The 15,039-nt window shown below is 43.9% G+C and overlaps 2 protein-coding genes across 2 annotated transcripts; one reads left to right on the top strand and one right to left on the bottom strand.

Moving 5' to 3' along the window:
• The first annotated feature begins 572 nt into the window (after positions 1–572).
• LOC123185776 (uncharacterized) lies at positions 573–1,166 on the top strand. The gene has a single exon (XM_044597598.1). It carries the CDS (start codon positions 596–598, stop codon positions 965–967), a length of 372 nt encoding a protein of 123 aa, XP_044453533.1. The 5' UTR covers positions 573–595; the 3' UTR covers positions 968–1,166.
• A 1,988-nt stretch (positions 1,167–3,154) lies between these two features.
• Positions 3,155–7,970, bottom strand: LOC123189925 (elongation factor G-2, chloroplastic). The gene is made up of 4 exons (XM_044602443.1): positions 7,631–7,970; positions 4,803–6,211; positions 3,904–4,416; positions 3,155–3,551 (listed from the first exon to the last, which is right to left on the bottom strand). The coding sequence occupies exons 1-4, from the start codon at positions 7,845–7,847 to the stop codon at positions 3,384–3,386; spliced, it is 2,307 nt and encodes a 768-aa protein (XP_044458378.1). The 5' UTR covers positions 7,848–7,970; the 3' UTR covers positions 3,155–3,383.
• Positions 7,971–15,039: the final 7,069 nt, after the last annotated feature.

Genomic DNA, 15,039 nt, shown 5'->3' on the forward strand with positions numbered 1-15,039 from the left:
GGAAAACATTGCTACATGGACATGACCCGGTCGAAACCATGCCGGCTGAGTCGAGGGACAAAACTTCTTTGGTTTGAAAAGTTCAAGTTGCAAGTTGTCCTGTTTTTAAGTTGAAGTATGAAACCTGCACTCACTTCTCAATTAATTGAAGGACTAAAAGTAGACTTTCTCGTTATTTTATGCTGGTGTGATTCTTATTTGGTTAAAGTTTGACGTGCGTTGCACGTGCAAGTTTACTACTCCCTCCGTTCCCAAATACTTGTCTTTCTAGGCATTTCAAATGGACTCAACATACGGATGTATGTAGACATATTTTAAAGTGTAGATTCACTCATTTTGCGCCGTATGTAGTCACTTGTTGAAATCTCTAGAAAGACAAGTATTTAGGAACGGAGGGAGTAGTAGATATAGAAGTATAGATATAGATATAGATATAGACTCTTTTAATAATACTAGTATAGATTATTATTACGTACGTACTATCTCTCTTTGTTTCTTTCTTCTCCCTACTAATCCAAGCCCGCGACGGACCCGGCTTCCTCCTCTAGACTGCCCGACCTCCCCTGGATATAAGTAGCCACGCCCCCGCAGCCCCATGGCCACCAGCACCAAAGCAACGCAACTACAACCGGCGACATCGTCTTCTTCGCTTGGCGTCAGTTTTTCGGGCCTGATGGAGAACAAGGGGGCGGCAGCGGTGCCGGAGAAGGAGGCGCAAGCGCAAGCGCCGGCGTCGTCGTCGACGTGCTTCAAGTGGACGATGGGGGAGGGCGCGACGCTCATGGAGCGGGCCAAGGACCAGTACAGGCAGTTCACGGAGGCGCAGGCGAGCGAGCACTGGGAGTGCATCAAGAACACGGTCAGCTCCATGTTCGCCGAGCCCATCCCCTTCTTCGGCGGAGGCGCCGCCAAGGACCACGGCTCCAGCAGCAGCAACAGCTCGCCGCCGCCTGTCGAGTCGCAGTAGATCATCGACATCGTCGTCTTCGTCTAGATGGCCTATGTATAGTTTCTACTGTATGTTTCTAGATATCGTTGTCGCTAATTAGTTCAGGTCTTGGATTAAACTCGAGGAACTGTGTATTGAGGATTTTGAGTTGATTTTTTTTTTTTGAGAAACGGATTTTGAGTTGATTAAATTAGTGCAGTGATTATCTCGGGCTTTATTTTTTTCTTTTCCTGTCCCTTATTCTGAGGCTCGACCCATAGCAATTTTGTATGATTTTTTTTAGTTTGTTTTCAGTTGAATATGATTCTTGTTCACTTCTTCATAGGGCTCAGTTCGAAGAAATTTACAGTATTTTTAGAGGATCTGGATCCATGAATTCCTAGGTTTTGCACTTTATTTTAAAAAAGGGATTGCCATCCACCCAAATCCCTTTACAAATCAAATTGTTTTCCTGTGCTGTCAAATCTAAATTTCTGTGGTTTTGCAATCCTAGTGATATCCTGTGGGCTATCACTAGGATTTGGGTGGATGGCAATCATCGCCGACCTTTGTTCGATGGCCGTCCGACTGTCGCCGCCGCCCCTTCCGCCTCTTCCGGAGCCAGACTAGGCGCTGTTGTGTGCTCCGACGCCTTTTTTTTCTTTCTTTTTGTTTGGGCTTGTTGAGCTGTGTCCTTAGCAGAACCTTTTGTACTTCCTCTTATGAAACTTGGATGTGTGTGTTTGAACTAGTCTATGTATGTGTGCTCTCTGACGATTTGCTTTATTTATAAAGCAGGGTGAAAGTCTTTTTCGGTAAAAGAATTAAGGGCCATCTGCATCTTGATTGATGCAGGTTTAGCTCCGCCCTACTCTCAAATGCCATGTCGCAGAAGTCGATCTCGCACTGAAATAACTCCACCACCTTAGACCTCTTTGCCCTGGTTGCGGCAGCCGGTTTTGCAGTTTCAGTCTGCTGTGCCGCCTCTTCGATCACTGCAGGTTTCGTCCTGGGTCTCGGGCTCTCGCATGGGGCGCGGGCAAAGCTCCTAAGACTTTGTGAACTACCTGCACTGAACTCAGATTCCCTCTTTCTTTTGCGCCGGCCCTTGCGTCTGGCATAGCATATGATGCTTGTTCTTTTCGAGTTTCCAAGAGGTCAGTTGTTTGAACTTCAACACCTTTTGCCTCCTAACAACCACACTCTTAGGAAAGATACATGGATCTGTAGTGGAAATGCCAGAACATTCTCCTCCATACCATGCCCAAAGAGTTTTTCAGCTCATGTGGAGCTGTGCCACCAGACTCAGACACGAAATCTTTTTCTTTACATCATAAGGCCTGCTCAAAAGGAAGGGTTTCTTCTTGAACAATTATAGTTGCATTCTTTGTGCTCAAGGCACCGAAGAAACTCTGCGACATTTGCTCTAGGACTGATTTTGCCTACAACTGTTGGAACTTCTTAATCCCAGGTAGAAGAAGAGCAATGTCTTTTTATGAGGACTTTGTTGCGTTGGAAAATTTACCAGCCCCTATAGCAATGGACAACGGATGCAAAGGAACGGAAGGATATTCAGAAATGCCGATCCAACCTTTCAAGCTTGGAAGCACTCTTTTAAAGAGGACCTAAACTTGCTCAATCACAGAATCCAGAAGAAGCATGATGCTTGCTTCCAAGGCTGGATTGTCTTTCTTTTTACTAGTTTAGCTAGATTTAGTTTTCTTCCTTTTGTTCCTCCACTTGTAACTTATTACTAGTTTCTATTAATGAAAATACCGTAGAACAAACTATTGTTCTATGGTTCAGGGCCTAAAAAGAAGTCAAAAAGCACAAAGGGATGAAGTTAGAGGCCTGGCAAGATACAGGCATCAAACGATAAACCATTGAATCAAGAATTATCGATCCGTACGAACACCACCGATGCCTTGCGGTGTGCAATAACAGCTACACCAAAACGTGGACAGAGCTAGGAGACTTCTTCATAAGAACAGCACGTGTTGACTGATCTCTCTGTTGTTCTGACTTTTGCTATCTACTAGGGCCATAAATCAGCCCAACGCCCTCGGCGGACCAGAGGGCATCGTGTCCCAGACTAATGTTTACACGATTGGTGTTGTACTGCATTTCATATCAGCAATGACAATGAGTTGTGAAGACACACAGAGAGACAATATGCAAGTGCAAGCAAATTCTATGCAGCGGATGTGAAAACAGCAAATACTGGACTGAAGCATGTAAGCAAAATTTATAACGAACTGTTTTCCCGTTTGTGAGAACTTGACAAGGTCATTATGAAATTATAACAGCTTGCAAAATTATGGACATTATCAGGTCCAAAAACAATGGCAAATAATATCACCCGCTGGGTTCGACACTACAAAGCTACATACACCTTGATGTCCTATACTCACCTGCTCTGCCGTCCTCATATATATTATCTACGAATACTGAAGATTTAAGCAGCAGCTTCCTCTTTTGCCGCAGAAAGCTGGTTCTGGATATGCTGTGGGACAACGTCGAACTTGGCAAGCTGCATTGTGTATGACGCGCGCCCCTTGGACATTCCCCTCAGAGTGCTGACATACTGGAACATCTCGGCCAGCGGCACGAAAGCATCAACCACCTGCAGTCAACAGCAAAGCAAGTTCAATTCTCCAGAAATATTTCAGACAGCAGATCCTGGCAAACTACAAGTCTAATTGGAGAAATAACTCCGAGAATAAAATGGCTATCTCTCGACCAAAAAAGAAAAAGAATAAAGGGTTATTGAATGTTAGATGCTCGGCTATAGCTGACAATGGATGTTAAGTGCAGCAGGAAGATTTGGTGCACTAGACTCAGAATTAGTACATCAGATAGGTCAAATATAATGCATAATCATACTGCAATTTGTTCAATTTTACTCATGTTATTATAGTGTTAGTCAAGGTAGTATTAGTAGTAATAGAAGGCCATAAAGGAGTACTGCTTAATACCTTAAGTCCACCTGGCTTATCTCCGAAGCTGTTAACTTGTCCTCTTCTAGAGTTCAAGTCACCAATAACATCACCCAAATGCTCCTCAGGGGTAATCACTTCAACCCTCATTATAGGTTCCAGGAGTCGTGGGCCAGCTTTCCTCAATCCTTCACGGAAGGCACCCCTGGCTGCAATTTGGAAGGCAAGGACACTTGAATCAACATCGTGGTAGGAACCATCAACCAGCACTGCTCGTAGATCCACAACTGGGTAACCAGCAAGGACACCGTTGGGCAAGCTTTCTTCAATCCCCTTCATCACGCCTGGTACGTATTCTTTTGGCACTGCCCCTCCCTTTATTTCACTCTTGAATTCATACCCACTTCCAGCCTCCATAGGTTCAAACCGCACAATAATATCTGCAAACTGCCCTGAACCACCAGACTGCTTTTTGTGGACATACTGAATCTCTGCAATTTTGGAAATACTTTCACGGTAGTTGACTTGAGGAGCTCCAACATTTGCCTCAACCTGTTCAGACAATTTGTGTGAGTGTAAGTTAACATGAGAGAGAATGCACAACTGTTTTCAGGTTAAGGCGGTTGTGACCGAAAAACTTTTGATACGAAATTCTGAAGTTTTCAGTAAGATTTTGAGTGGGAATGATGACATAATATAGCTACCAAACTATACATGGCACACAAATTAGCCAAGTGAACATTTTACAATCTTATTGTGTAACTTCACAAAGCTGGTGAAATGGGACAGTGTAAGCATAGAAAGGAAATAACGTGAATCATAGGTCTAGCGCGGCACATAGATGCATTGATTGATGACCTAATTAATACAAGTTGAATATAAACATGAAGAAATTGTGGGGTATGTGCTGCATAAATACAACTAGTCAGAATACTAACCTTGAACTCTCTCTTTAATCTGTCTACAATGATGTCAAGGTGTAATTCTCCCATTCCTTCAATAACTGTCTGGTTGGTTTCCTCGTCTCTAGAGAAGTGGAAGGATGGATCTTCCTGAGCAAGCTTTATCAGTCCATTTGCCATTTTATCAGCATCAGCTTTGGTCTTTGGTTCAATAGCAACCTTAATGACAGGATCAGGAAATTCCATACGCTCAAGCACTACAAGATTATCTGGGTCACAGAGTGTTTCACCAGTAATAGTATCTTTCAGACCAGCAAGAGCTACTATGTCACCTGTCACCGCAACTGTTATATCCTCCTTACTGTTTGCATGCATCTCTAGAAGCCTTCCAATTCTTTCCTTCTTATCTTTGTTTGAATTGAGAACGTATGAACCAGCGATCAGCTTCCCTGAGTATATGCGGACAAACGTTAGTGACCCCACATATGGATCAGTCATGATCTTGAAAGCTAACCCAGAAAATGGTTCATCATCACTTGGACGTCTTTCAAGAATCAATTCCGGGTCATCTGGGTCAGTACCCTTCATTGGTGGCAGGTCAAGTGGTGATGGCAAGTAATCAACAACAGCATCAAGCAATGGCTGGACACCCTTGTTTTTGAAGGCTGAACCACATAAAATGGGGACAAAGCTGGCACCTATTGTTCCTTTTCTGATTAATCTCTTCACAGTCGCCTCATCCGGTTCCTTTCCTTCTAGATAGCCCTCCATAGCTTCATCATCCAATTCAACAATAGTTTCGATCATCTGAAGTCTATAGTCTTGAGCCAACTCTTCGAGATCAGCAGGTATGTCTTGGTATGAAAATTGTGCACCGAGTTCCTCCCCTGTCCATACAATAGCCTTCATTCTTATTAGATCAACAACTCCTTGGAAATTGTCCTCTGAACCAATCGGCAACTGTATCACCAAAGGTTTTGCACCCAAATTTGCCACTATCATGTCCCTAGTTCTAAAGAAGTTAGCTCCAAGGCGATCCATTTTGTTTACAAAACATATTCTTGGAACTCCGTACTTATCTGCTTGGCGCCACACAGTTTCAGATTGTGGCTCTACCCCAGCGACACTGTCAAAGAGACATATGGCACCATCCAACACCCTGAGAGCACGTTCAACCTCAAGAGTGAAATCGACGTGCCCAGGAGTGTCAATAATGTTAATTCTATGCTTGTCCCAGACGGCAGTTGTTGCTGCAGATGTAATGGTTATTCCTCTCTCCTGTTCTTGCTCCATCCAATCCATTGTGGCTGTTCCCTCATGAACCTCACCAATTTTGTAGTTCCTTCCAGTGTAATACAGAATGCGCTCTGTAGTTGTTGTTTTCCCAGCATCTATATGAGCCATAATACCAATATTGCGGTAATCCTCCAAAGGCACTTGGCGATCTGGGTATAGAATCAAAAGAAGCAAGCATTTAAGTTATTATAAGCTGAACACAATGATTGGTTTTCAAGGGGAAATGGTGAGGGACTAGCAAGCAAGTGTAAAATAATAATTCAAGTGGCTTGCAGACTTCAGAACGTTAATTGGTCGATTCTTGGCTGTGTGCATCCTTCGTTGGTGCAGAGGCTAGGAGAAAAGCTTCCATAATCTTAAAAATTGGTCATGGTCTAAAGAACTATACCTTGAAAAGGTTCACTATTTCTCATATATTGTTAATAGCTCTATAGATTCAACTTTCATGAGGAACTTCCGTACGTTATATCATGTTTTTCTTTTTTGCTTGTACAGTGTCTCAATAGGCCCGTCAAAAGAGTTTGGAGAATCTATGATTTCGTTGCACAGTAAAAGCATGCTCCTACACACCGCAGTAAATAAGGCGGGCTCCATTTTCCTTCGTTATATATTTACGCATGGTTTTCTTGAAAGATATGGTGTTAAGTGCTAATAATAAGAACAGGCATACATTTATACATCAAATTTGAACTAAAAACCACGACACTTATTATGGATCAGAGGGAGTGATAAACTTTAATACATGACACATATCCTAATTCAGTTAAAAACCCAGACATAATTGCCATATGTTTTGCTCATTATTCTGTTTAAAAGGAAGTAAATCTCGTTAAGATTTGCAGTTTTTAAAGGAGCTGCAAGTACTTTGGTAACACTTATCTAGACATCCCACTAAGGGTTCCTTTGATTCAACGAGTTTTCATAGGAAATTTGGAGGATTATAATCCTTTGGATTTTTTCCCATGTTGGCTGTTTGATTCATAGGATTGCATTCTATAGGAATTTTTCCTAAGGATTTCTTTGTACTAGTTCCCATAGGATTTCTAGCATCCAGTGAAACCAACGTTACATTTTACAGACCAACTCTAATAACAAATAAGAAATTGTGAAATACAGCATTGCTTTTACACCAAGTATTGAGCATTATAGTATTTCATCCATGTTACTTCCTCAATTATTTATCTGGCCGAGCCCACTAACAACCGTAAGCATCACTGCGGGCACTGCTCTAATCTCCCTTTGTGAAAATGGTGAAGCACCTAATGACTATCCAAAAGAACACACCTAAAATCACCATATATATGCTGGCTTGCAATCCACTCCAACTCTCATGGAAATGGAAGATACTCTCTTGGTCATTTTATAAAGCACCGTCTCTACTCTCTTGGTCATTTTTTAGACAGAAGTCTCCTGGTCATTTCATCAAACACGGGCTCTGCATAGAACACGTCTGCACCCACGCCTAGGCTTGCTTGCTCCCTAGCGCAATAGCGCTACAGCGGGAACACTTCTAAAGAAGGAACGGACTCGGCAGGAATGCCAAAAGTGACCAGCTGAGGCTCGCTCACCATTGCCGGCCATGGCGACGACCGAGAGGCGCGGCCTGCGCGGGCGCGGGCGGAGGCTGGCGGCCGGGCCGGCCACCGCGGCGCGCCCGGCGGCGAAGCGGGACGCGGACGGCGCGAGGAAGGGGCGGTGGCCGAGGAGGAGGCGCGAGGCGGAAGCGGCGGCCACGGACGGCCGGCGCGCCGGCGCGGCGGCCCGCGGGAGTGCCTCGGCGGCCATTGCACTGCTGTGTGTGAGTGCCTTGGCCTTCGCTCCCTCCCTGCCTGCTGCCGCCTGCGCTCGTGGGTGAGCGCTGTGGTGGCCGCGCTTATGTGTGCTTGGAGCCGCTCTGATGCTGCGGAGGGGAGTGTCTGCAGATAATGTGAGCCCGCGGGGGCTGCGCGGACGGTTTCCCGTCTCACGTTTTGGATTGCCGCTTTTATTTCTGCTCTACTTGCTTATGAGATTTCTTTTTTCACAATAACAGAAAATTATGAAGCCTTGTGTACTTTATTTAAGCATTAACATGATCAGAATTAGCAATTTCATTTAGGTCGTGCACGAAGGGAAAAGACATACACGAAGCGGTCCTGACCCCGCGTCGACCGCAACTGATGACTACGGGTGTCCCATCTCCGCCGCCATGGATGAGGCTCGGCCCCCTTTCGTACCGGATGACAGATCTCATGGCAGCGGCAGCGCCCGGTGCGACTTGTCCTCACGCACGACATGTATGATGGCGGATGACGCGTTGCTCTTCGCACATCATTGGTGCCCGATGGTGAGAGAACGGCTGTGGTGGCGGCTGGGGGTGGTGCGTAAGTGAGCCGACTTTGTTGCTTGGCACAAAGATCCGTGAGATTCGGCGGTGGGTAGTTGAGGTGGTGGGTGATGCCAGCGTGGGGCGTCATTGTCCTCGGTGTGGCGGCCCTGGGTGTGGCACGCGTGGTTGCCGGTGCGGTGGCCGTTCATCGATGGCGGACGCGACTCAACCAACTCTAGGGAACTTCCGTTCTACCTCTTGATCTGGCGGCCGCCAAGGGGCGACGCAGTGCTGCGGATGTGTGACATGGCTGATGTGCATGCTTTCTGTAATCAATGATGTGCGCGCTTCGATGATGCTGGCAGCCAGCGGTGGTTTTCCCGGTGGCAATGGTTGCGGTGGCTGGAGCATGTGAGTGGGAGGATCCTCCGCCTCCCGGATCCGGTGGTTGTTGCAGCCGGCTCGTTATGACAAGGTTGCGGGATGCAACCGAAAGGCTCTTTTGTGGAATTTGGTGGCTCTCACTCAAGCCATTTTGCCCACAGCGGTGAGATGCAGTCTATAGATGGCGGCTCGACGTAGAAGGTATGATTGTTTAGCGACGACAGTGAGATTTTAGCATAGCGCATGTAGTTGTTGGGATCGTGGAAAAACTGATGGCGACAACACATGATCGATTTCTATTTGGTGGTGCTTCTCATTGACCCGGTCTCGAGCACCGGGTGAGAAGCTAGGTCTGATCTGTGTCATGCCTGGCAATGGTGATGTTTTTTCGTTGTTACCTTGTTGAAGGCATTTCTTAGATATGTTCGGACTTATTCTTCAAGGTGAAAATCTAGAATACGGCCCTCTGGTGGTTGGATCAAGTGATGGTGGAGCTTCAGTTTCATTCCCTTATAACTCCATTGTCCTTGTGGTCAGGAGATGTTTCTCGGTCGTTGTTTTGACCGCCTCGGTTTCTTTGCCTTTCCTAGGCATAACTTTGGTCTTATTTGACTTTACTATTTGCTGATGTGTTTCTTTTCTTCCTTTTTGGTGTGTGTGACTTGTGTTGGTTGTGTGCATCTTAACCATACAGAGGTCGGGTGTCTGCTCGTTGTGTTTGTATCTCTTGATGCTTCATCAATAAAATTCGCCCTTTTTCTCGAAAAAATAATTGTATTTGCTATGACTCTGTGTTTCGCTTGGTGAAATATTTATCCTCAAGTTAACAACAAATAAAAATTCTCAAATGAAGTCAACAATCAAAGCAGCTGCTTGATTAAATGAAAAGATTTTGAGAATAAAATATTTGCTAACTCAACAAGGATATTATTTAATCATTTCTTTATTTTATCGCTTATTTTAATGACTAAGAACTCTACTGGATTTTATTCTTGTTATATGGATCCAAAATAGAAAAATAAAAGAATAAGTAGAAGAATTAAGTTAAGGCTGGCGAGCTCCAGATATCAATATCTTTAGTTTCATATTTTGGGGTGTAAGTAAATTATGATCTTTAACACTAGCTTGAAATATAATTCCCGCTTTAGTTTCTCGTTGTGATGGCATAAGACCCTCCCTACAAATCTAAATAATAATAATTTTTTAAATAACAGGGTCTACTTGATGTGAATCAGGCGTAAATGAAACTTCAGGGAAAATCCCATGAAACAAAAAGGATATTCAATTAACATAATATCAACTCATATGTTTCATTATGTTAATGAGGAGATGCTTAAGTTAATGAATATGTTTCATTCATATGTTTAGTTACATGTTTTTCGCCACTTCAAAATATTGGAACAACTTTTAACCGTTTCGATGTGATATATGCACAGACGCAAACAATATCTAGTGAAGATTGGAGCTCACGTAAACAATTTTGTTACAATAGCATTGTAGCAACAATTGGATGTAATCTGTGGTGGTGCAATGCTTTGGTTGAACCAAATTGATGGTGATAAATAAATTATAACTGCTGATACCCTCTTCATTCATCTTGTAATATACCCAATGACAATAATGCAACTTCTTCCAGTTAGACCCGTAACCTATCCGAGTAAGCATATCCTTCGCAAGTCATCTCTCTCTCTCTCTAAGCTCTGGAACGAATTTTTTGCATCATAACTAATACATTGAAAATGTAAATATGTTTATTTTTTAATTTTAGTTGCATTTTTAATACAAAAATGATTGTTTTTTTGTAATTTCCCACTAATAATTTTAAATGGACTATTTTACGGTATTTCCTCAAAAAGGTAAAACACATGCAGGAAAATTGTGCGTTATCGGGAGGAAGGATCCAAAAGGCTAGTGAAGGGCACCATGGGCTAGCGCCACACCTTAGGTGTGTTGGATTGGGTTTCGGGCTCACTGCCCATGGGGCACTATTGCAATTGACAAAATACACCAGGAGTGTTGTTGGGGACTTAAGAAACTCTATTCTATTTTCCGTTGCACCTGGGCCCCAACAAACCATACAAGAGAAACGAGATAGTTTATTAGGTAGTGATACCTCCCAATTGGCATGTAAGAAAATGCTCTCCATCAAATTTCTCCTCATTAGCTAGAGAGTGACAACGTCATGCCCATGATGTCACTGCATGTTTGGGCCCAATCTAGCAGCATGGAGGATAGGAAGTCGAGACATTTTGCACACGGTGTTCACAACTTTCTTATTGTTCCTGCTGCAAGACACACATTGGGGTGTGGAGATGCATTCATGTCCATGTGGCATGGCCAGCGGATGTAAGTGGCTCAAACACGATGTGGTGTAGGAATCTGAGGTCTTGAAAGTGTATCAAGCATCTTGTATATATCCAAACAAAGCCATTGATTGGCTACTTGCTAATCTAGGTGATGAAATGAGACACAAACTTGTCGAGAGATCAAATGTGAACGAGGCCTAGCATCATAGAACACATCAATAAACAAGATTATCATGAATTTGATAGACATATTCCCACACCCACACATTCATGCAAGGTAATGAGGAAGAGCGTGTGGTTCGAATATAGGTTATTGCAGATAATTGGATCGGATGTAGGGAGAAGACAACGCGTGAGGAAGGGACGAAGGAAAAGAGGTACAACATATCGGCGAGGGAGGAGCAACACGTCGACACCAGCATAAAGGGGCAGGAGGATGAGCATGTTGTTGGAGGATGAGGAACAGTAGAGCTAGCTAGGATTCATGCGATGGATATTGAGCTTCGATGAGAGCCAATTCTGCTCTGGCTCAAACACTTTACCACATAGTATTTTATTGTCCTTGTTTGCGGCCTAATCCTCAAAGGAGAACACACAAAAGTCCAAAAGGGGAGATTGTCAAAATGCAAAAAGAAAAACTAGGGGGAAATGCTACATTGAATGTAAGTAAGGGGGAATGTGAAAGTGCAAAGTGTTGGGGAACGTAGTAATTTCAAAATTTTCCTACGCACACGCAAGATCATGGTGATGCATAGCAACGAGAGGGGAGAGTGTTTTCTACGTACCCTTGTAGACCGTTCGCGGAAGCATTATATCAGCGCGGTTGATGTAGTCGTACGTCTTCACGATCCGACCGATCCAAGTACCGAAAGCACGACACCTCCGAGTTCTGCACACGTTCGGCTCGGTGACGTCCTTGCTTTCTTGATTCAGCAAGAGGGGCGAAGTAGTAGATGAGTTCTAGCAGCACGACGGCGTGGTGACGGTGTTGGTGAAGAATAATCTCCGCAGGGCTTCACCTAAGCACTACGAAAACTAGGACGGAGGATAAACTAGAGGGGACGGGGTTGCCGGCACACGGATTGGTGTTTCTTGATGTGTCTTGGGTGCTAGCCCTACCCATCTATTTATATGTTGAGCCTTGGGGTCGAAACTTGGAGTAAAAGCCTCCACAAAGTCGGTTTCACCTGAAAGGCAAGAGTCCTTCTCGGACTCCACGACCAGACGCCAGGGACCCTGGCGTCTAGCCCCTGGACTCCGCAAAACTTCCTTTTGCTCTTTCCAAAAACCTTGTGGGCTTTCCCCTTTGGCCCAAATAAAGTGTTCTCGTACCCAAACATTTCGGGAAACATCCGGAGCCCCTTCCGGTGAATTCTGGAACCCTTCCGGTGACCAAACACTATTATCCCATATATCAAACTTTATCTCCGGACCATTCCGGAGTTCCTCGTCATGTCCGTGATCTCACCCCGGACTCCGAACAACATTCGGTCACCAACATACATAACTCATATAGTACTATATCGTCAACGAACGTTAAGCGTGCGGACCCTACGGGTTCGAGAACTATGTAGACATGACCGAGACACCTCTCTGGTCAATAACCAATAGCGGGACATGGATGCCCATATTGGCTCCTACATATTCTATGAAGATCTTTATCGGTCAGACCGCATAACAACATACGTTGTTCCCTTTGTCATCGTTATGTTACTTGCCCGAGATTCGATCGTCGGTATCTCAATACCTAGTTCAATCTCGTTACTGGAAAGTCTCTTTACTCGTTCTGTAATACATCATCCCGCAACTAACTCATTAGTTGCAATGCTTGCAAGGCTTATAGTGATGTGCATTACCGAGTGGGCCCAGAGATACCTCTCTGACAATCGGAGTGACAAATCCTAATCTCGAAATACGCCAACCCAACAAGTACCTTTGGAGACACCTGCAGAGCACCTTTATAATCACCCAGTTACGTTGTGATGTTTGGTGGCACACAAAGTGTTCCTCCGGTAAACGGGAGTTGCATAATCTCATAGTCATAGGAACATGTATAAGTCATGAAGAAAGCAATAGCAACAAACTAAACGATCAAGTGCTAAGCTAACAGAATGGGTCAAATCAATCACATCATTCTCCTAATGATGTGATCCCGTTAATCAAATGACAACTCATGTCTATGGTTAGGAAACTTAACCATCTTTGATCAACGAGCTAGTCAAGTAGAGGCATACTAGTGACACTCTGTTTGTCTATGTATTCACACATGTATTATGTTTTCGGTTAATACAATTCTAGCACGAATAATAAACATTTATCATGAACTAAGGAAATAAATAACAACTTTATTATTGCCTCTAGGGCATATTTCCTTCACAAAGTAAGTGAGGGTTAAAGATCAATTTTCCCATCTCTGAATCTAGACCAACCTGTCAAGGGTGTTTCAATGTTTTGCAAAGTAATCAAACAACAATGCACTAACATACGTGGATTTTTATGATAGTGGGATGTAACCTCAAGTTATTAAGCAAACACAAAGAGACGATTTTACCCAAGTTTTGTCCCCCACAATGCAAGATAGCAACCCTAATCTTGCTTTTCAGGAATTATATATATCAGCAAGTACAATAAGGGCTTCAATGACTTTGACACTAAGTCACTGGGATATTTGATGGTTGAACTCTGCAGCATGTCTAAGATGAGTTCTAATCTAGGCCTAAACTAGGGCTTTGCTTCCGCCGTCTTGGTCGTCTGAGTAGAAGTTGTCCCCTCATGCTCTTGTTCTAGGTATTTTTGTAATCTGAAATTATAAAAACAGCAAGGTAACTAATGATAAAAGTGAGCACAAACGGTATTGCAATGCGTTGAAACAAGGCCTAGGGTTCATACTTTCACTAGTGCAAGTCCTCTCAACAATAATAACATAATTGGATCATATAACTATCCCTCAACATGCAACAAAGAGTCACTCCAAAGTCACTAATAGCGGAGAACGAATGAAGAGAATATGGTTGTTGGAAATATGCCCTAGAGGCAATAATAAATTAGTTATTATTATATTATATTTCATTGTTCATGATAATCGTTTATTATCCATTCTAGAATTGTATTGATAGGAAACTCAGATACATGTGTGGATACATAGACAACACCATGTCCCTAGTAAGCCTCTAGTTGACTAGCTCGTTGGTCAATAGATGGTTACAGTTTCCTGACCATGGACATTGGATGTCGTTGATAATGGGATCACATCATTAGGAGAATGATGTGATGGACAAGACCCAATCCTAAGCCTAGCACAAAGATCGTGTAGTTCGTATGCTAAAGGTTTTCTAATGTCAAGTATCATTTCCTTAGACCATGAGATTGTGCAACTCCCGGATACCGTAGGAGTGCTTTGGGTGTGCCAAACGTCACAACGTAACTGGGTGGCTATAAAGGTACACTACGGGTATCTCCGAAAGTGTCTGTTGGGTTGGCACGAATCGATACTGGGATTTGTCACTCCGTGTAACGGAGAGGTATCTCTGGGCCCACTCGGTAGGACATCATCATAATGTGCACAATGTGACCAAGGAGTTGATCACGGGATGATGTGTTATGGAATGAGTAAAGAGACTTGCCGGTAACGAGATTGAACAAGGTATCAGGATGCCGACGATCGAATCTCGGGCAAGTATCGTACCGCTAGACAAAGGGAATTGTATACGGGATTGATTGAATCCTTGACATCGTGGTTCATCCGATGAGATCATCGTGGAACATGTAGGAGCCAACATGGGTATCCAGATCCCGCTGTTGGTTATTGACTAGAGAGTTGTCTTGGCCATGTCTGCATGACTCCCGAACCCGTAGGGTCTACACACTTAAGGTTCGATGACGCTAGGGTTATAGGGAAAGTATGTATGCGGTTACCGAATGTTGTTCGGGGTCCCGGATGAGATCCCGGACATCACGAGGAGTCCCGGAATGGTCTGGA

Source organism: Triticum aestivum, chromosome 2A (genome assembly GCF_018294505.1).
Source record: "Triticum aestivum cultivar Chinese Spring chromosome 2A, IWGSC CS RefSeq v2.1, whole genome shotgun sequence".
Classification (NCBI taxonomy): Eukaryota; Viridiplantae; Streptophyta; class Magnoliopsida; order Poales; family Poaceae; genus Triticum; species Triticum aestivum.

What these genes read in the sequence shown, in the direction of transcription:
- LOC123185776 (XM_044597598.1), top strand. Translation starts at nt 596, where the DNA reads ATGGCCACCAGCACCAAAGCAACGCAACTACAACCGGCGACATCGTCT.
- LOC123189925 (XM_044602443.1), bottom strand. Translation starts at nt 7,847, where the DNA reads ATGGCCGCCGAGGCACTCCCGCGGGCCGCCGCGCCGGCGCGCCGGCCG. An exon ending in CGTCGCCATGGCCGGCAATG is followed by an intron (nt 6,212 to 7,630) that starts GTGAGCGAGCCT and finishes TTCTATACCCAG; the next exon opens with ATCGCCAAGTGCCTTTGGAG. An exon ending in GATTAAAGAGAGAGTTCAAG is followed by an intron (nt 4,417 to 4,802) that starts GTTAGTATTCTG and finishes TTGTCTGAACAG; the next exon opens with GTTGAGGCAAATGTTGGAGC.